The sequence below is a fragment of the Diabrotica virgifera genome, chromosome 4 (assembly GCF_917563875.1).
Source record: "Diabrotica virgifera virgifera chromosome 4, PGI_DIABVI_V3a".
NCBI lineage: Eukaryota > Metazoa > Arthropoda > Insecta > Coleoptera > Chrysomelidae > Diabrotica > Diabrotica virgifera.
The window spans coordinates 20,118,973-20,141,801 of record NC_065446.1 but is presented as its reverse complement, the minus strand read 5'-3'; the positions used below and the strand labels follow the sequence as shown (position 1 = coordinate 20,141,801).

The 22,829-nt window shown below is 32.2% G+C and overlaps 1 protein-coding gene across 1 annotated transcript in view; it reads left to right on the top strand.

Moving 5' to 3' along the window:
- The window catches only part of LOC126882938 (cuticlin-4), a 122,693-nt gene that overhangs the window by 1,627 nt on the left and 98,237 nt on the right, over positions 1-22,829 (top strand). The window contains exon 2 of the mRNA XM_050648014.1: positions 17,330-17,392. Within this exon, the coding sequence (XP_050503971.1) occupies positions 17,330-17,392 (63 nt within the window). The remainder of the gene's footprint in view (positions 1-17,329; positions 17,393-22,829) is intronic.

Below are 22,829 nucleotides of genomic sequence, written 5' to 3'. Positions count from 1 at the left end.
TCTCCCTTCGTAAAGGAAAATATAGTTATATATATAGCGACTGTTTTACAGCATCATAGGCCGTTTATCGCAATTCGAACGCCATTTTTTGCTGTTTTGCCATGAACATATTTCTATATAATATCTTTTCTGTCATGGCTATATTGATCTCTTGTTCCCAAGACTTTTTTGGTCTTATTTTTTTCCTTCTTCTTTTTGGGATCCACCTCCAGGTTTTAATCGGTAATATCTCATCATTAATTCTTCTCATGTGTCCGTACCAGGATAGTTGTTTTCTCTCTATCGTATCCGTTAATGTTGTTTCCACCTTCATCATTTCTTTTATTCTATCGGTTCTTACATGATCGTGTAATGTTATTTCAATAAATGTTTTATATAGTTGTTTTTTTGTACTTTCTCGTATATCTTTACTCCATAGTAATGAGTTTATCTGACTTGTGATGGCTCTTCCTCTACCTAATTTTTGTTGTATGTCTGTTTCGTCGTTTCCATCTTCCGTCAATGTAACTCCCAGGTATCTATATTCTTTAGTGTTTTTTATTATTTTTCCTTCTAAGTCTAGGTCTTCGCCTGTGCAGCATATTGTCATATATTCTGTTTTGTTTGAATTTATTTCCAGACCCCAATCTTCATACTCCTCTATCAGTTTTCGAACCATATAAGCAGCGTCCTCTGTATCCTCCGCTAGAACCACCTGATCGTCAGAAAATAACAAAGTAGTCGGATTACCCTCTTCTATTTGTTATACAGGGTGAGTCATGAGGAACTGTACATACTCCTACCTGGTATAGAGGCTCCTATGGGGAATAACAAATGACCATTAAAAAGTGTCTGCTCCCATTGTTTAATAATATACAGGGCGAGTTTCGCATTTTGACAGAAATTTGTATTCGTCATAATTTTTGAACGGTCAGATCGATGTGTCTCTTATTTTGGCCAATCGTTACACTATTACCACCTAATCAACTAATTTATTCAAACTAGAAAAAAATCAGGTCCTGCTTTAAAAAAATTAGTTCGTTTGGGTCTTAGAAAAAATTTCACCCTGTATACGCTTTTTAAAAACTCAATATGAATTTTACAAATTAGACAAATAGGCAATTAAAATGGCATATTTATTTTTTCCGCAAAAGATTACTTAATTTTTTATAAACAAATCAAATTTCACTATGAATTAAAAGTTTTGTAAAGTGAACCATAGATTTAAAAAATTAACTTTTATTACAAAAATTAATTTTTTTTGCACAAATAAGTAATTTGTGTTACCATCGAATCAACTGATTTATTCAAACTAGAGAAAAATCAGGTCCGGATTTAAAAAATTAGTTCGTTTTGGTCTTACAAAAAATTTCACCCTGTATACACTTTTTGAAAACTCTAATATTAATTTTACAAATAAGACAAATAGGCAAATAAAATGGCATATTTATTTTTCCCCCACACGATTACTTAATTTTTTATTAAAAAATCAAATTTGTCAAAACCGAAATTTTAACCTAAAAATGAAAAAAAAATGAACTCATGGTTTAACTCGCTACAACTCTGTTCCATTTTAATATTTTTTTCTGAAATTTTTACAGCACATATCTCTTACCATTGTGAAGACTATGAAAATTGTTGTAGACTTTCAGTCTTCTTCTTGTAATAGTTGCAAACTTGTAAATCGCAAAAATTAGGTGGAAAAATTTAAAATTTATCAATTTGATCACGTCTATGTTAAACTATAAAGTCCAAAAGAAGTGTTATGGGGAGTTTTAGATCTAGACGTGTTATAGAAAAAAAAATGGTAAAACTTTTAATTTTAAGAAAAACGTTGTTTTTCTAAATTAATTTTTGTAAAAAAAGTTAATTTTTTTAAATCTTTGCAAAAACTTTGCCAAACTTTTTATGCATAGTCAAATTTGATTTTTTAATAAAAAATTAAGTAATCGTGTGGGGAAAAAATATGCCATTTTAATTGCCTATTTGTCTTATTTGTAAAATTCATATTAGAGTTTTCAAAAAACGTATACAAGGTGAAATTTTTTCTAAGACCCAAACGAACTAATTTTTTAAATCCGGGACTGAATTCTTTCTAGTTTGAATAAATCAGTTGATTGGGTGGTAACATAAATTAAATATTTGTTAAAAAAAATTCATTTTTGTAATAAAAGTTATTTTTTTTAAATCTATGGTTCACTTTACCAAAATTTTAATAGTCAAATCTGATTTTTTTTTATAAAAAATTAAGTAATCGTGTGGGGAAAAAATAAATATGCCAATTTTAATTGCCTATTTGTCTAATTTGTAAAATTCATATTAGAGTTTTCAAAAAGCGTATACAGGGTGAACTTTTTTCTAAGACCAAAACGAACTCATTTTTTAAATCCGGGCCTGATTTTTTCTTGTTTGAATAAACCAGTTGATTGGGTGATAACATAAATATTTGTTAAAAAAAAATGAATTTTGGTAATAAAAGTTAATTTTCTTAAATCTATGGTTCACTTATCTGTACTTACACTTATCTGTAGGACGGCTTAGAAAAAGGTGGAAAGATGCAGTCAGAGAAGATCTAGAGAAAATGGGAGTGATACAATGGTAAATAGTGACACAGGACCGACAAACATGTAAGGCAATAGTAAACGCGGCAAAGACTCATAAAGAGTTGTAGCGCCATTGATGATGATATTTTTTTATTGGCGAATAATAAGGCGTTTGGCGAATGCCAAGAACTCAATTAGATGTAAATTAGTACCTGGTGGACGACCATATAATCGAACAGGTAATGGATTGTAGATACTTGGATCTGGAAATATCAAGAAACAAAACAGCAGGCAACGAAAGCAGCAAGAATATCTGATTTCTTGAGGGATATAATCTGGCGGAATAAATATATGAGCACCTCAAGCAAAGTCCGCATTTATAAGACATGTGTTAGACCCGTACTGACATACGCATCTTAGAGAAGGGCCCAGACATCAAAGACCAAACAAATAATGAGAACAACAGATGAAATCCCTAAGATCCATAAGAAGTATCACACTCAGAGATAGAATACGAAACGAAGACACATTACGAGAGCTAGGCGTTCAAGACGTAGTGAGATGGACAAGAGCACGACGACGCATGTGGAGAGATCACCTAGATCGAATGGACCCTGAACGTATGGCGCAATGGGAGAAGACACAGAAGCCCAACACCAGGCGACCCATAGGAAGACCCAAAAAACGATGGTACAAGAGCTGGAGCTCCGGATCGCAGTAGAGACTGTAAGAGAAGAAACAGGACATAGTCCTATTACAATAAGAAGAAGAAGCGAATATCGTTGTTAACAGTTTAGAAGGACTTAGCACAAATTCTTCGTCTTCATGTGCGTCATTAGAATTATGTTATAATTATAACCAATAAGGATCTGGAGCTCCGGATCGCAGCAGAGACTGTTACAGAAAAAACAGGACATAGTCCTATTACGAGAAGAAGAAGAAGCGAATATCGTTGTTAACAGTTTAGAAGGACTAAGGACGAATTCTTTGTCTTCGTGTGCCTCATTAGAATTATGTTATAATTATAACCAATAAGGATGGTCTCCCGATCATCTGCCTCATGGAAAAATTGTCATATCCTGCATATTTTGATCTAGTCTGGAAAAATTTTGAGCCAAATATATTTTTGCACGTTCAGCTGTTTTATTTTTCCTTTCAAAATCAGTAACAATATTCGATATCAAGGCATTAGACAAGTCAACAAGATCAATATATTCAAATTAATTCTTCTTGTTTCTTCAAATATTGTTTCCAATGCGTACGTTATTATTGGTCTTATACTGACCGTATAAAGTGTTACGAAAAATGTTTCGTATATTTTTTCATAATCACATCTCGAATGAAAGTTTATAGAACCAAGTTAACCAAGAAAATGTCGTGAAGAAAATAAGGCGAAGGAAATGGAGATGGTTGGGCCACACTCCGTAACCCCCCAGATAACATTGCCAGGATTGCGCTGGATCGGAATCCTTAAGACCGACGGAAATTAGGCAGATCTAAAAAATTGGAAAAGGACAGTACAGACGAAGGGAAAGAAATAGGAATCTAGACCTACGTTCCTCTTAGGAATATAGGGACTTTACTGGCCATATTGATTCTTGATTTTATGTCACGGTTAATATATTAGTTACGTCATATACCTAATGTTATTATTAAGGTGTCCTGCTAGTCTATTTGCTCTATATGAACTTGATCTCTTACTCCTTTTTCAACGTCGTCATAGCTGGACAGTATAATCCTTAGGTACTCTATTTCCATTACTTGTTCAAAGCTAAATCCTCCATAGACTTCCGGTTTATATATTATTAGTTTTTTTACTTATAACTATTGTTCTAGTTTCCTGAGTTAAAATCGTCAAGTTAGCTCTTTAGCTTTTGCTCTTGTATTAAATCTTTGAACTAATTGTTGTCGAATTATATGCGATTAAAAATTTGAAAAATGCGAAAATGGTCATTTTGAAGTCTTAATAACTCGATTAAAAATTATTATTATGAAATTTAAAAAGTGACCAAATCAAGTTGCAAACCACCTCTTCAAGGTGCTGAAGAGATTTTTGTCATTATTTTATTACAATGCTGCTATTTTTAATTATTAACAATTAGCGCTATAGTCCAACTGTGTCGTCGCCCTTGTTAGTGAAACTATTCGATTAGATTTTTTGCACAAACTTACTCAAAAAGAGGTCCTTATAACACACCCACAGGGTGTCGTGGTCGAAAAATTGTTTAAACAATTTTTTTAAAACAAATTCACAAAAATGATTTTTTTATTGCGAACGATTTTTTTTGATAATTTGGGTTATTCTGAGCAAAAAAGGTCTCTTGTGATTTTTCTCTAAAATTGATTGTTGTCGAGTTATATGGCTATTTTCGAATTTTTCAAATTTAGTTCGCGTATAACTCGACAACAATCAATTTTCGAGAAAAATCACAAGAGACCTTTTTTGCTCGGAATGTCCCAAGTTATCTAAAAAAATTGTTCGAAATAAAAAAATAATTTTTGTGAATTTGTTTAAAAAAAATTGTTTTAACAATTTTTCGACCACGGCACTGCCGGCACCCTGTGGATATGTTATAAGGACCTCTTTTTGAGTAAGTTGTAAAAAAATCGAATCGGAATAATTTCGCTGGCGGGGGCGTCGATACAGCCCGGTCTAGTAAGTACCTTACATCTTACCAATAAAATTAAAGCGCATAAATTTAATTGTACTCGTAATTTTACGAGACAGTAAAGAAGTCAAAATAAATCTTAATAACTGTACACTAAAGCGAACGACTCATCATGCAAAAAAGCGTGGGTCTACTACAGTTACTTCTTGTTAGCATATAAATTAAATTTCGCAAAAAATCATTAGCAAGTAGTAGATCTTAGAACATGAAAAATTACTTAAGATATGACGTATAAAGGTTAAGATCTAACATTTTTAACAAAAAAATATTTAGCACAAGTCGTAAAATGATTGGGTAATTATTAAGATCGGATTATCTAATTCAACTTTTAGATTATCCTCGAGATTATATCGAATATCGAAAAAGGAGTACGACCATCAATTGAAAAACAATATTATGTAGGTACCTAGGTACATAGTTCACAAGGTTTGTTAATTGGAAAAGAAAACAAAAGAATCTCGCTATTTCATCCTTTACTGAAGATTTTTCGTATATGAATCCATACATAAATATCATCAATCCATCTAAAAGTAAATCAATGAGGGAGGTAATAATTTTTTAAGTGTAGACCCAAGACCTATCATTGTTAGGCCGTATTATTTTCCATACTTCGCTATTCTGGTAACCAGTCTCCGAAGATCTTCAATATTTTCGGCTAAGATGACAGTGCCATCTGCATATCTATTGTTGTTAATGGAAACTCCATTTACCTTTATTCCAGCTGTTTCACCCTCTAGTAGTCCATTCAATCAGGGTAAAATATTGCAAAGCCTCCCAATTTTAAGCAACCGCTTGGATTGACATTCAATTTGGCATACACATAGCTAACATGTTAAAGAAAAAAGTGATACTGTGCTGATGTGCGCTCGGGGGTGAAAGAGATACTTCAAAATAAGGACGGATATTGGATAAACTGACGAATTCTAAACAACTTTTATTCTATAGAGTTTTTTCATCAAGTCAATATTTTTTGAGTTATTTGCAATGTAATATGTTCATATTTCAACAAAAAGACACGGTTTTAGACGGTGTTGCGCAAATAACTCACAAAGTAAGTATTTTATCGAAAAAAATATTCTTCGCAAAAATATAGCTTATAAACAATTGAAAAAATGGTGTATGTAAGAAGTCTGTAGATGCAGTAAAAACAAAGTTAGAGCTAATGAAATGTAGGTTCTTATTCGTCAAATTCAAATCGAATATTTTAATATGAAATAACCAAAAAATGTCTTGTCAACTTTTTTGTATTTAAAAAAAGCCTTATAGCCTTACTTTTGTTTTTTTTTTTGGTTTCTAACATCAGTAGTAATATAAGTAGTAAGTTACTCTCAAAATTATGTTGGTCCCTTTTATTTTTTGTTAAAAAAAAATCGTGAAAATCACCCCCTAATTAGCATCCCAAATGAAATTAATCATTACCGCTTCACAAGTTACTTTATTTATGTAATTTTTGTATAATCTGTAAGTTTCATCGGTTCAAAGTGCTCATTTTTAAAAAGGATATAGTTAAAAGGCCTGAACGACTCACTAATCACGAGGGTACGCAAAATTTGAATAGCCCTACGATCACCATTTTTTGTTTTACACGAAAAAAAAATTAAAAATATTTAGAAAAGCAAAACATACATTTTTTACTGTTTGATATTTTTGGTATCAAAAATAATTTTTGAATTAAGTATTTTGAAAAGAAGAGGAATTTTTTCAAAATTAAAAAAAGATTGTTTTAAAACTAAAGTTTTTTCAAAAATGAGCATTTTGAACCGATGAAACTTACAAATCATACAAACAATCCATAAGTAAAGTAACTTGTGAAGCGCTAAAGAAAAATTTCATTTGGGATTCTAGTGAGGGTGATTTTTACGATTTTTTAACAAAAAAAAAGAGATCAACTTTATTTTGAGCGTAACCTACTTTTGATGCTAGAAACTTACAAAAAAAAAACAACATAAAATCTTTTTTAAACACTTTAAAAATTTATTTCCCCGAAAAGTGCTTAATTTTTTGGTTATTTCACGTGGTAGATAATCGATTTGGATTTGACGACTTAGAACCTATTTTTCATTAGCTACAACTCCGCTTCTATTGAGTTTACAAACTTTACATATACACCATTTTTGTTTTTTCACTTTTTTATAAGCTATATTTTTGTTAAGAATATTTTTTTCGATATAATACTTACTTTTTGGGTTATTTGCGAAAAAATGTCCAAAAACGTGTTTTTTTTTTTTGTTGAAAAATGAAGATAGTCACTCGAAAATAACTCGAAAAGTATTAAATTATTGAAAAAAATCTATGGAACAAAAGTGGCTTAGAATTATTCAGTTTATCAATAGTCGATATTCACACATCGATACAATATCACCTTTTTTCTTTCACATGTTAGCTATGTGTATGCCAAATTTCATGTCAATCCAAGCGGTTCTTTAAAATTTACAGCAAAAACCGTGAGTAAATGGACTAAAGAGCTTTTTAAGGATCTCTTTATAATAGGGCTTTCCATTCACAGTCATTTGTTTCGAGCTTCTGTCATGTGTCGTATAATATTAAGATATCTACGTCATACGTCTTTGGTTTGTATCATTGGTACAGTATTTCTCATGATCATCTTTCAGTGCGTCACAGTTTTTCGATTTCTTTCTAACGCATTAAATTGTATGTGACAGAAAAAAAGGCACGTCGGTGATTACATTTCGTCGGTGACATTTTTATAACATTTCTTCTAGTTATTCTAGTTGTCGATAGATGGCGCCATAATAAAAAAATAATTTTTTTTAAATTAGATCATAATATTACAAATATAATCTGTATAATTTATAAGACTATACAAATCAAAGAAAATACCATTTTATAAATGCAAGAAACACATTTGATTTGTTTTTATTCCAAATTGAAAATAAAATGTGACAACTGTCAGATTTAACTAAAATGTCATGTTAGAATAAATGTCATAAATGTGTATTATCACGGACTTACCCTTTTTCCTATCATTTGTTACGCACTGAAAAATGATCATGAAAAGGACCATATACAGTGATGAGCCCGCTAATAACCGGCATAATAGCGCAAAAGATGGAAAACATAATACATTCGAAACAAAAAGAGATGGAACTAGTGGAGATGGAAATGATCGTTCTAAACATATAAATTAACATTACATTACATAGTTTCCCACCTTTAGACGTGTCAAAGGAGTATGTCAACTGTCACTGTGAAAGTAGAATCTTATAAAATATTCCTGTCACAGACGTCCAAAGGTGGGAAACTATGTAATGTAATGTTAATTTATACGTTTATAACGACCATTTCAACCTCCACTAGTTTCATATCTTTATGTTTAGCAATTTATTATGTTTTCCATCGTTTGTGCTATTTTGCCGGTTATTAGCTCGCTCATCATTGTATAGACCAATAACGTATGACGTAGATATATTAATATTGGACGACACATGACAGAAGCTCGAAATAAATGACAATCGATAAAAAGCCCTATAGAACATAAATAAATAGAGGAAAGTAAAATCTAATTTAATCTTATTAAATTTCTGACATACTAATTAGGGTGAAAGGCAGTTCTTTAGTCGCACTAATTATTTTTCTGTCGGAAGAAGTAGAGAATTTATTTTAGAATCAACTACGAGATAAGGTATACTCGTATTCCTGGAACAATAATTCAACTTATTGATATTTGTAGCCTTAGGACACGTTCTCTTTTATTTAAACTCTCACTCATGCACTTTAATAATCCGGGCTAGAAGGTAATATAAAGCTTAAATTATGTCATAATCTATTACATAGCCGTTCAGTTTAAATGTCTAGAGGTATTATTTTAGGAAATTAAGGTCATACTTCAGAAGTGACTATAAACTGGTTTTTGATGTGAGATATTATTGAAGATTAAGTAAAAAAAGATACAATCATTGGTAAGTTAGTACAGTTAATATAAAGAATTGATGCAAAGGACAGGATAACATTAAGAAAAATGCGTAAACTAAGATTCAACCGTAGTAGCAAAGGAATATGTGAATGAATTAAAAGTTAAAACTAAACTAAACATATCGAAATATCAGTAAAAAATAAAAAACGCATCTTCTTCTTTACGTGCCATCTCCGCGACGAAGGTTGGCAATCATCATTGCTATTCTCACTTTCGACACTACAGCCCGAAAGAGTTCAGTTGAACTGCATCCAAAAACGCATCATACAAGCACAAAAATCAGTCAGGAAACAAATAAATAAAATATATATATACTAATACGTGATCATAGCAAGGGAAACTTTTCTGTAGGACGGACGACTACCTACAGAAAAGCAAAAAATCATAGATGCAGAGAATACTTCGAGGAAAACATAAACGCAGGCAATGAGAATGAACAAAACGAGACAACATGTTACACTCTTGAGCAACACATATGAAGAATGTGGGCCTGATACCAGAATTATAGGCCAATTACATTGCTATAGATATGTAGATACTATACAAAAGTATGTCTGTTATTATCTATAATAGTACAATAATAGTATTAGAATACAACAACAAATTGAAAAAGTAGAAGGAGAACACAGACGCAATCAAAGTAAAAATTTCTATAGAGAAGTAAGACAACATAAGAAAGGCTCGATAAGGACACCCAACTTCGTAAGAGATAAAAATGGAGAAATGCTGGCTGCCGAAAACAAAATAATACAAAGATGGGCTGAATATTTTGAAGAGCTCCTGAATATCCAAAATTTCACTGATGAAAACAATGAAAATTTTGGGAACAACGGAGAACATGAGTATCAAACTGCCGAATTAGAAATACCCCCACCAAGCATGTAAGAAATTAAGCATGCCATAAAAACAATAAATCCCCTGGTCTGGACAATATTGATGCCCAGCTAATTAAAACAGGGGGTCATGAACTCATAAATAAAGTCCATCAATTAATAGAAAAGGCCTGGCAACAAGAAATAATGCCGAAAGAATGGTGAGGTAGTATTATTGTACCCATACACAAGAAAGGAAAGAAGGAATCATGCATTAATTACAGAGGAATCTCACTAATCAACACTACGTATAAAATATTTTCTTTGATATTATTAAAAAGATTAGTATCATACGCCGAAGAAATAGTTTTTGACTACCAGTGTGGTTTCAGGCCTTGCAGATCGACTATTGATCAAATATTTACAATAAGACAAATACTTGAAAAGTATTGGGAATATAATCAGGACGTGCATCAGATCTTTATAGACTTCAAACAGGCTTATGATTCAATTAATCGTGCAACATTATGGAAGGCAACGATCGAGCTCGGCGTACCGAAGAAACTAGCTGCGGTAACACAAATGTGTGTAAGTAACTCCTTTGCACAAGTTAGAATAGGGGGGAAAATATCAAATGCTTTCTGCGTAAATTCTGGACTGAGACAGGGGGATCCGTTGTCCCCATTGTTGTTTAACCTGGCCTTAGAATATGTCATGCGGAAAATATATCACAAAATCAAACCAGACATAACTGCTCGGGGAGCAAAAATCATACTCGCCTTTGCCGATGACGTAGACGCAGTAGCACAATCAGCATTAGAAATTAAGGATATTTTCTCGACCTTTGAAGAAGCTGCATAAACACCGGTCTAAAAATAAATGAAGACAAAACAAAATACATGGTGGTCTCAAAACAAGAACGACTACGAATAAGGCAAAACATTACTATAAACGATCACAACTTCGAAGTGGTTAAAGAGTTTAAATATCTAGGAGCAACAATCACAAATGACAACAAATTAGAGCGGGAAGTTGAAACGAGAATAATGGCAGGAAATAGATCTTTCTTTGCAATGCAACATCTAATAAAGTCAAAACTTCTTTCACGAGGTGCAAAAATCCAGATATATAAGATCATAATACAACCAGCAGTCGGGTATGGAAGCGAAACATGGACTTTAACAAAAAGAGAAGTAACTAAATTGTTGGTGTGGGAACGTAAAATCCTTCGAATGATATATGGTCCTTGCAGAGACAGCGTGACAAACGATTGGAGGCGCAGATACAATAACGAGCTGTAGTCTCTATTCGGAAAAGAAAATCTGGTCAGATATATAAAGGCCAATAGACTCAGATGGGCAGGGCATGTGATCCGCAGTAACGACAATCGCCTTATAAACAATGTGTTCTGGGAAAGGCCAGATGGAAGAAGGTCTGTAGGGCGGCCTGGAAAAAGGTGGAAAGATGCAGTCAAAGAAGATCTAGAGATAATGGGAGTGCGACAATGGGAATTAGTTGCACAGGACCGACAAACATTGAAGGCAATAGTAAACGCGGCAAAGACTCACGAAGAGTTGTAGCGTCATTGATGATGATGAGTATTAGAATATTCAGAAAATATAATCGGAGTTTATCAAATTAGATTGAGACCAAATAGAGCCACCACAGGCAACACAATATTCATACTAAGAACAATTCAAGAAAGAGCTTATGAATACATCATCTTCTTCTTCTTCTTCAAGTGCCATCTCCGCGACGGAGGTCGACAATCATCATAGCTATTCAGACTTTGGAGACAACTGCTTTGAAAAGTTCATTTGATGTACATCCGTACCATTCTCTCAGATTGGGCAGCCACGATATTCTGCGTCTCCCTATGCCCCTTTTACCTTGAATCTTTCCCTGCATAATGAACTGGACCAAGTTGTATCCACGTGTAATATATCCGAGATATTCCAATTTTCTGGTTTTGATTGTATTTAAGACTTTCATTCCTTTATTCATCTTTCTCAGAACCTTTTTGTTTGTGACGTGTTCTGTCCATGTAATTTTCAGAATTTTTCTATACACCCACAACTCAAATGATTCCGGTTTTTTCATTGATTCATAGTACGAAAAGAAACAAAAGGTTGGAAGATATTCGAAACCAAAGTGTACCTACAAATATACCAGCCTCATAAAAAGGTATTGCAGGGGCTCAAAAGGCGCTGAGTAGCTTAGAGTAGATGGAGAACTGACTCCCCTATTCTGAATCAACAATGCTCTTCAACCTATTTCTGGAGGTGGCCTTTAGAAAAACAAATGCGTGGTGGTCTTCAAATGTATTAAAAGGAATGATAACTATGCTACCCCACATTTAACCGTTTATTTTAAAACTAACTAAATAATAGTTTTAATAACAGATCGCAGAATGTTTTCAAGCTAAACCTTTATTTATTGTTTACTAACTTCAGGCTAGATTCAATCAATACAGTGAAAACGTAATACACCATCTTCACTTTCTTCGTTTTAAAATTTTAATATCCTTTTACGTAACTGTTGTGTAATTTCTCCAGCATTGGTAAACATTTATAGTCTAAGAGCTAGTGAACCTTTTGACTAACGGTCGTCCTGTAAGGCTAGAAATTTATAGAGTGATAATTCATAGCACACCAAAGCTAAAAACCATGACCTGGCAGGCCTCAGCGGTGCACGTGTATCTACCAGGTGAATCGAAAAGTGCAAATTTAGGGGGTAAAATAAACTTTCTCCTGTAAGGTTTAAATTTAAGTATGTGTTTGAGTAAGTCATTTAAAAGAAATGTGTAAAATGACAGGCGATTCTGAAGAGCATAAGACCTTGCCAGGCGAGGGGAAAGATTAGGGGTTTTTCCTAAATTTATTTTTTTTGCATCGAACAAATTTTTTTTAGGTTTTTTTAATCATTCCAAACAGAAAAGGTCTTTGGTGATTTTTCTCTTAAGTTAATAGTTTTTGTTATATAAGCGATTGAAAATTTTGAAAATTGCGAAATCGACCATTTTTAACCCCAAATCGGATATTTATCTAAAAATCTCAAAGTTGCCAAGGTAGGTAGATATTCTTTAAACATTGATTGATGAAATCCCAAAGAGTTTTTTGCAATACAATATCGGAAACCCCTTTGTTTTTTAATTGCTAATCAAGCGGACGCTTCACTGTAGTATAAGTGAGGACGTTTGAGTTGGCATAAATTCATTATCTCGAGAATTGGCAAATTTCAAGAGCAATCTTCAGACAGGTCGATTTTTATTTTTAAATTAGGACTTTTTGGCATATATGTAATACTAGTGACGTCATCCATCTGAGCGTGATGACGTAATCGATGATTTTTTTAAATGAGAGTAGGGGTTGTGTGATAGCTCATTTGAAAGGTTATTTAATTCTCTATTCACTAATATAAACAATAACATAATTATTTATACAGGGTGTACAAAAAATTTTTTTTTATTAAATTAACTTTGATTAAATTTGACAAATAGAAGAAAAAATTTTTTTTGTACACCCTGTATAAATAATTATGTTAATGTTTATATTACTGAATAGAGAATTAAATAACCTTTCAAATGAGCTATCACACAACACCTACTCTTATTTAAAAAAATAATCGATTACGTCATCACGCCCAGATGGATGACGTCACTAGTATTATATATATACCAAAAAGTCCTAATTCAAAAATAAAAATCGACCTGTCTGAGGATTTCTCTTCAAATTTGCCCATTCTCGAGATAATGAATTTATGCAAGCTCAAACGTCCTCAATTATACTACAGTGTAGCGCCCGCTTGATTAGCAATTAAAAAAACAAAGCGGTTTTCGTTATTTTATTGCAAAAAACTCTTCGGGATTTCATCAATCAATGTTTAAGGAATATCTGCGTACCTTGCCAATATTGAAATTTTTAGATAAATGTCCGATTTGGGTTAAAAATGGCCGATTTCGCAATTTTCAAAATTTTCAATCGCTTATATAACAAAAACTATTAACTTAAGAGAAAAATAACTAAGGACCTTTTCTGTTTGGAATGATTCAAAAAGCCTAAAAAAAATTTGTTCGATGCAAAAAGAATAATTTTAATAAAAACCCCTAATCTTTCCCCTCGCCTGGCAAGGTCTTATGCTCTTCAGAATCGCCTGTCATTGTACACATTTCTTCTAAATGACTTACTCAAACACATACTTAAATTTAAACCTTACAGGAGAAAGTTTATTTTACCCCCTAAATTTGCACTTTTCGATTCACCTGGTAGATACACGTGCACCGCTGAGGCCTGCCAGGTCATGGTTTTTAGCTTTGGTGTGCTATGAATTATCACTCTACAAATTTTTAGCCTTACAGGACGACCGTTAGTCAAAAGGTTCACTAGCTCTTAGACTATTACATTAGCACTAAAATAATAGTTTTACTGCCATTCCTTGCTAATATTTTGTTAGTTTTTACACAACAGATCATTAATGCATCATAAAGATGTATAATATGAGACATCTGTTTTCTTAATATATATTAGTCAATAATAAATATGTTAATAGCAACAGCATTAGGCATCAAAGCAGGAAAATTATTTTAATTGTCACTGTAATTTATTATTGAGGGGTAGGAGCAAAATCTTGGTCCAATGCTATTTAAATGCATTCATTTTTTTCGAATCCTGAGAAACTAATCGTAGCAATTTATTGTGACAATAAATTGCTACGATTTATTGATTTTTTCAAAACTTGTTTAGACGCTGCGATATATTGATTATAAATTGAAACAGCGTCTAAACCAGCGATAAATCGCTACAATGTAGCGTTTACACACGACGATAAATTGAAACAACTCGATTGTTACGATAAATTGCTCGCATTTATCGCGGCGTCTAAACGCTGCCTAAGTATTTTTGAAAAATTTAAACGCAAAATGAAAGATTACATTATTACCGAGGGTTGAAAGTCCCAGAAAACTTCTATAATGTTTATTTTAATAAGTTACAGGGGTGAAAATAAAGGAAAAATTTAGTGTGTTCAAAAGAAACTTTTTGTTCTAAGGGACTTTTGGCCCTCGGTAATAATGTAATCTTTCATTCTGCCTTTAAAATTTTCAAAAATATTTGTTTTCTCAGAATTCGAAAAAATTAATGCATTTAAATAGCGTTTGACCAAGATTTTGCGCCTAATCCCTTAATAATTTCCAATAAATATTTCTTTTCGAAAAGTTTCGTCTTTCCCGGACGGTTTTTACTGATACATTGTTTTCCGAACTTATAGGCTATAAGCAGGAATTATATCTTTCCTACATTTCGAAATTTGTATCAATCTTCAAAAAGTCAAATGCTGCAACCTGTTCAGGCTACAGAATAATCGTTTTAATGAGTTGATTATTCATACCTTTCAGACCTTTCCAAAATTTTTGAAAATCATTACAGCAGAATTTTTAAAATGCCATTGACACAAGAAAAGCTTTATTCTTTTTGAGTGTACTACCCTGAGACGCATGGAAATGAACAATGACATTTACTTGTATTTCATAAAATTTTAAAAAGCTTCTATAAAGTTTTTTTTAAGTTATTCTTCTTTAGGCGCGATTGAGAATAAAATTTCATAAATCTGCGCGCATGCGCACACAGACAGTAGTAGTTCGTTGCTAATCTTTCAAGATAGGTATTTATGTATCTGTATCAGCGCAAATAAGTCATTAAAAGAATTATATTAGTGTTTTTAGTAAATGTATTATTTATTATAATTTTTGGATTTGTCTTTTTCTGTAGTAAGATAATAAAATATGTAGTAGGTATAACATTTTTATATGTCTATTTGTCACCGTGTTGTGTAATTATATCCGAAACTTACATGCCAAAGAAGCTCGGTGGCGTAGTTGCTAGAGCGTTGGGCCAACGATTGGAAGGTTGCGGGTTCCAATCCTGGACGATTCATTTTTTTTTAATTTTTGAATGTTTTAATAAAACTTTTTTGAAAGTGGTAGATAAGAAAGTTAGTTTAATATTTAAATAAAATACAAATAACCTGTTAAGTATATTTATTTCGTTGAAATTATATAAAAGAAGAATAACTTCTTAGGTGCGTACAAAGTACACACACATTCTTTTATTAAAATTAAAAATATTATCCCTCTAATAACCTACTAAGGTTATTAGTGGGATAATCATTTTATGTAGTGTACGTATTCAGCAAATACATTGTAACCGTTAGGCTTCATTATCATTAAAAACCTAATTTGTGTTACCCCAATTTACAATGTTCTCTAAAATAAATAAATAATAAATATCGAAAATAAAATAAAAGTTTTATTTTTAATTCAGTTGCAATGCGAAGGCAAAACAATCTTACTTTTCAATTAGAATACGGAGCGCAGTCCAGTCCTCTGAATCGCGATTTTCGGCTCTTATTGGAGCCTCATCGGAGAGAACGTAGGCTTGTTCTCCATACTCCAATTAATCAGCACCGAGAACTTTTCCCACCCATTGCAACTGAAGTGAAAATATTAGGTGACTAGCGTCATCTGGCAATTAAAAGATGAAGTTTTCGATCCTAATAGCATTATTAATAATATTTAAAAAATATTAAAATAGGGAAAAGCTCTCGGTGCTGATCAATTGGAGTATGGAGAACAAGCCTACGTTATCTCCGATGAGGCTCCAATAAGAGCCGAAAATCGCGATTCAGAGGACTGGACTGCGCTCCGTATTCTAATTGAAAAGTAAGATTGTTTTGCCTTCGCATTGCAACTGAATTAAAAATAAAAATTTTATTTTATTTTTATATTGGTCTTTACTCCTTCGAGTAACTAGGTCCATTTTCTGTTGGAATTTACCAGCTGAACAGACGGGGTCGTGAATTGTAAGTTTTTTGAATTCCCTCTTGTCTTCTTCGCTTCAGCATCCATTTGGCTTGAAAATTTTAGAAGCCTTGGAGGTGTTACCAAGGAAATGGACCAATAAGTTTTTTTTTCTCTGATTCTGGCTTTGGTTTAGAACTAGAACCTTTAGCCACGTAATTGTATAACTTATCACTAAGTCAGGGGAGTAATGTGTAGTGTGTGTGTTGAGTAAGTGTCTTGTTACTTTGCAAAGTCGACGTCATTGTCTTTGCAAAGAGACGCTAATTGTTTCCGAACGTCTGCGGTCCCTCCGGTGAGTACCGATCCCACAAGGACAGAAACTATTTTTCATTTATTAATTTATAATAAATGAAAAATTTTTGCCCCTGGTAGGATTCGAACTCCCGACCTTTCGTTTCAAAGACCAATAAGTTTTCAATTTAAAAATCTTTTAGTAATATTTTTAATATTTTTTAAATATTATTAATAATGCTATTAGGATCGAAAACTTCATCTTCTAAATAATAAATATTGATTTTATTTATTTTTATTTTCAGATGAGGAAAATTAACAACCTAACTGCGATGTCACTGCACTTAAATTGTCTGGCTTTACTACTCGTAAGTATATTATTTTTCATTTTTTTTTTTCAAAAATTTGGGAGAAACGTTATTGTTTCCTTTTGTCTAGAGATAAAATAACCGTAGGCAATACAAGACAATTTACTATTTTTGTTGGTAATAAGCCACAATTTTACTTTAAAATTATTATATAAACATATAAAGCCAAAATACAAAACGTTAATAAATTTAAAAAATTTTGTTTTTGTTACTTGGTAAAAAAGTTCTTTTTCTCTAATAGTACTTTCTAACGGTAAAATATTGCAAAACCTCTAAATTTTAAAGAACCGCTGGGATTGACATGGAATTTGGCATGGAACAAGTCAAATATAGCTAACAAGTCAAAGAAAAAAAGTGATATTGTGCCGATATGTGCTTTTGCCCCCGGGGTGGTTTTCACCCCCTGTTGGGGGTGAAAAAATATTCGTCCAAAGTAAGTCCGGAAATGGATAAACTGACTAATTTTAAGTAACTTTTGTTCTATAGAGTTTTTTCACTAAGTCAATACTTTTCGAGTTATTTGCCAGTGAATATGTTCATTTTTTCAATAAAATAACCACGCTTTTAGACGGTTTTTCGCAAATAACTCACATAATAGTAAGTATTTTGTCGAAAAAACATTCTTATTAAAAATATAGCCTGTAAAAAAACAAAAAAAAAATGATGTATATATCACGTCTCTATACCTAGTAGAAGCAGAGTTATAGCTAATGAAAAATAGGTTCATATTCGTCAAATTCCAAATGGAATACTTTAACGTGAAATAACCAAAAATGAAGCACATTTCGGAGAAAACTCATTAGAACTTATTTGAAGTGTTTAAAAACTTCATTTTTGTTTTATAAAAAAAATTTCTAGCATCAAAAGTAAACAAGTTACGCTCAGAATAAAGTTAGTCCCTTTTTTTTTGGTAAAAAAATCGGGAAAATCACCCCCTAATTAGTATCTCAAATGAACTAAATCGTTACGACTTCACAAGTTTCTTGACTCGTGTATGTATTGTTTATATGATCTGTAAGTTTCATCGGTTCAAGGTCCTTATTTTTTAAAGGGCTGTAGTTAAAAGGGGTTGAACGAGTCACTGATCACGAATGTATGCAAATTTAGAAACACCAAATCTTGATCAATTTTGTCTAACAGGAAAACAAAAAAATACATGGTATTCAGAAAAGCAATGCTGACTTTTTTGTTTTTCGAGATTTTTGGTATCTCTAACAATTTTTAAGTTATTTTGAAAAAAAGCATATTTTTCAAAATTAAAATTTTTAAAAATTTTACTTTGAAACCAAATTTTTTCAAAAATACGCACTTTGAATCGATGAAACTTACAGATGATATAAACACAACATAAATAAAATAATTTGTGGAGCGGTAACGATTAATTTCATTTAAGTTGCTAATTAGGGCGTGGTCTTCCCGATTTTTTTTTTTTTGCCAAAACAAAAGGGACCAACTTTATTTTGAGCGTAACTTATTTAAATTTAATGCTAGAAACTTTTTATAAAAACAGAAATAAAGCTTTTTTTAAATACTTTAAAAAAGTTAAAATGGGGTTTTACCAAAAAGTGCTTAATTTTTTGGATATTTCACTTCGAAATATTCTATTTGAAATTTGGTGAATATGAATATATTTTTCATTGGCTATAACTCTGGTTCTACGAGGTCCAGAGACTTAACGCGTACACCATTTTTTTACTTTTTTACAGGCTATATTTTTGCTAAGAACGTGTTTCTCGACAAAATACTTACTTTTTGAGTTATTTGCGAAAAACCATCTAAAAATGTAGCTATTTTATTGAAAAATGAACATATTCACTCGCAAATAACTCGAAAAGTGTTGACTTGGCGAAAAAGCTCTATAGAACAAAAGTTACTTAAAATTAGTGAGTTTATTTATTTCCGGACTTATTTTGGACATATATTTTTTCACCCCCAAGTGGGGGTAAAAGTCACCCCCAGGGCAAAAGCACACATCGGCACAATATCACTTTTTTTACATGTAAGCTATGCGTTTGCCAAATTTCATGTCAATCCAAGCGGTTCTTTAAAATTTAGAGCAAAAACCGTGAAAGAATGTACTATAAAATAATTTAATTTTATCTGACTCATTTAAATTGAATTATTAAACAAATCAAAAGGTCAATTCTTGAATGTTTGTGGACGGAATATAGAAAATAATTGTTTCCCTCATTATCAATTACACTTAGTATATTGAAGTGTAGGCAAACCATCCACTTTAGTAATTCTCGTGCCCGGCAACACACCGAAAAATATAGTATATCAAAAAATCCTGCCATGAAATACAACGAGTGCAACCCATTCAGTAAAGTTTACTTTGTTGCCACGTGAATTACGATTAATTTGATCTTAATAAGTATAAAAAAGGTAATGTAGCCCAGTAACAATTTAACAAAACATTATTATACCTATATTATAGAATATTGAATTTTTCTCTTTTTCTTAAGTTGTGTAAAATACATATTTTAAATGTAACTCACAGTATAATTTTATGCACAAATTACAGTTATAGAGTTTTCATTTGTTTACCATGACTTGAGTCGGAAATGCATACCGCTATGGGTTTGCGTTTTCCTATGTACCATCAAGGAAGTAGTGAAGAAATATTTTCTAGGGCCTTGAACTTTATTACCACAGATTAACGGCAAACGCTTAAAGCTTAATAATAACAATTAAAAGAAAAGATTATTAATATACTGATATAATGATAAAGTAGATTGCTTTTATTAAAATTTACTTCTATGTAAGTTACACATTCATATTATTATGTGCTGGTGTTAAAAATGATACATAATGTTTTATTTGCTGTCACACAAAATCACAACCATCTGCGAAACAGAATTTGAATTTCGTTGTTCCCCATTCTATATCCTCTTTTTTATTGACGCTCGTTATGACTTCATCCATGATAAGATTAAATAGCATATCATATAGCTTAGTGAATTGCCCTATCTTATTCCATTACCTGTATCTATAGGTTTCGTAAGTTGTCCATCTACTCTGACTTTTATCTTAATAGACATTTTCAACATTAATACAGTATAGCCCAAAATAAACAGTAGTGAACTTGTAATTATTTTATTGTTTTAAAAAATACATATTATTAACACTTTATAACATGCTCTAAATGAGCTCCTCCTCTCTCAAGACAGACTTCATACCGATATTCCAGATTTCTCGTAAAGTTATGGAATAAAGGTTGTCTCAAGTCCGCGAAGAAGGCTCTAACGGCATCCTTTAACTCATTGATGGTTTTTGCGCCCGTTGTGTCTGGAGAATGTGCAGGATAGGGGAAGTCAGTAAATCGTGAAATTAATTTGTTTGAAAAATATCCCTGAAGATATTGACTAACTGCGACCGCAGTATGACAAGCTGCTGGAAAAATTGACGACACTGGGAAAATACGTGCGCGACAAAATTGACGTAGATCAGGGATAAAGCGTGTTAAAATTTGTATGTACCTCTGTTGATTAAGTGTGACTTGCTTACCTTTTTCTTCGATAAAGTATGGACCAATGATTCCGTGTCCCGAAACTGCACACCAGACACTCACTTTTGCGCTATGTAAAGGAACTTCTTGAACTTCATCTGGTCTGGCAAAGCCCAGAAATCGATTTGTGCGACGATTTACATGGCCTGACAAATGAAAATGTGCTTCGTCTAAAAACCATACATTTTTCAAACATTCAGGATTTTCATACTGTAATGCAAGAATGGCACAATATTCCACTTTACTGTGATAATCCCTGGGATATAATTGTTGATGTACCTGAATCACATACAAAAATGCACCCAGATCCTTCAGGATTCTTTGCAAAGACGTTCGTTTTAAGCCAAGATGCAACGCTGTTCTTGTCTAGCTGGCTTTCAGATTTTCCAAGATTCGCTCAAAAGCACGTTCATGGTTATCGTTGTTGTTAACTGTCCTGGGACGCCCTGAGTTTCCTTTTCGTTGGCACAATACATTACCCGTATTTCTAAACTTTTCAACAACCTTCACAATTACAGCATTACTTGGAGAACGTTTATTAAACCGTTGTGTGAATTGATCACACACGTATTGCAGACTTGCACTATTACGTCGGCCGATTCCGTATGAGAGAAAATAATGGTCCATAAGAAACAATTTCTCCTCTGTACTTAGCACCATTTGTAACAAGTGGGCGTTAATAATTAATTGCTTAAGGATTACCCGACAGGTCTATACTAGTTAATTTGAATATGACAGCGCGCACAAAGAGACATCTATGTTTCAGTTTCAGTACTATTTATTTTGGGCAATACTGTATTATAATATCCAGTATCTTCCATATATTTTATACCATCTATATTTCAACAATTTATTTGGTATCCCATATTTATCTAAAAATCTCGTGGACAGAACACGTCACAAACAAAGAGGTTGCGAGAAAGATGAATAAAGAAATGTATTAAACACCATCAACACAAGAAAATTGGAATAGCTCAGACATATTACACTTGGAGAGAGAAACAACTTGCTCCAATTGATTATGCAGGGAAAGATTCAAGGAAAAAAAGAATATGGAGGCGTAGAATATCATGGCCGCGCAACCTGAGAGTGTAACCTACGGATGTACAGGGTTATTCACTATATTTTGACCCCCTGTAAACTGCTTTATTTACAGAATTAGAAAAATATATAAAATACAAAAGTTATTCGATTTTTTAATTATGATTTTATGACAAATATATCATACTAGTGACGTCATCCATCTGGGAGTGATGACGTAATCGATGATTTTTTTAAATGGGAATAAGGGTCGTGTGCTAGCTCATTGAAAAGGTTATTTTAATTCTCTATTCAGTAATATAAACATTAAGATAATTATTTATGCAGGGTATCCAAAAAAAATTTTTTGAATTAAATTAATTGACACAAAAAGAAGAATGTATGTAATGTATTTAATTTAAAATATCTTCTACTGCTGTTAGAAAAGAGAAATAAAAGGTTATTGCACAAATAAACATTGCTTTTTGCTTAAATTCAATGTTCAAACTACCAAGAGGTATTTTGAATTAAATAAATTACACACATTCTTCTTTTTGTGTCAATTAATTTAATTTAAAAAAATTGTTTGGACACCCTGTATAAATAAACATGTTAATGTTTATATTACTGAATAGGGAATTGAATAACCTTTCAAATGAGCTAGCACACGACCCCTATTTTTATTTAAAAAATAGTCAATTACGTCATCACGCCCAGATGGATGACGTCACTAGTACGATATATATGTCAATCAATCCTAATTTAAAAATCGAATAACTTTTGTATTTTTTTTTTCTAATTCTGTAAATAAAGCAGTTTACAGGGGGGTCAAAATATAGTGAATAACCCTGTACTCTAAAGTCGTCACTAAATACCAAATAGCTATGATGATTGCCGACCTCCGTCGTG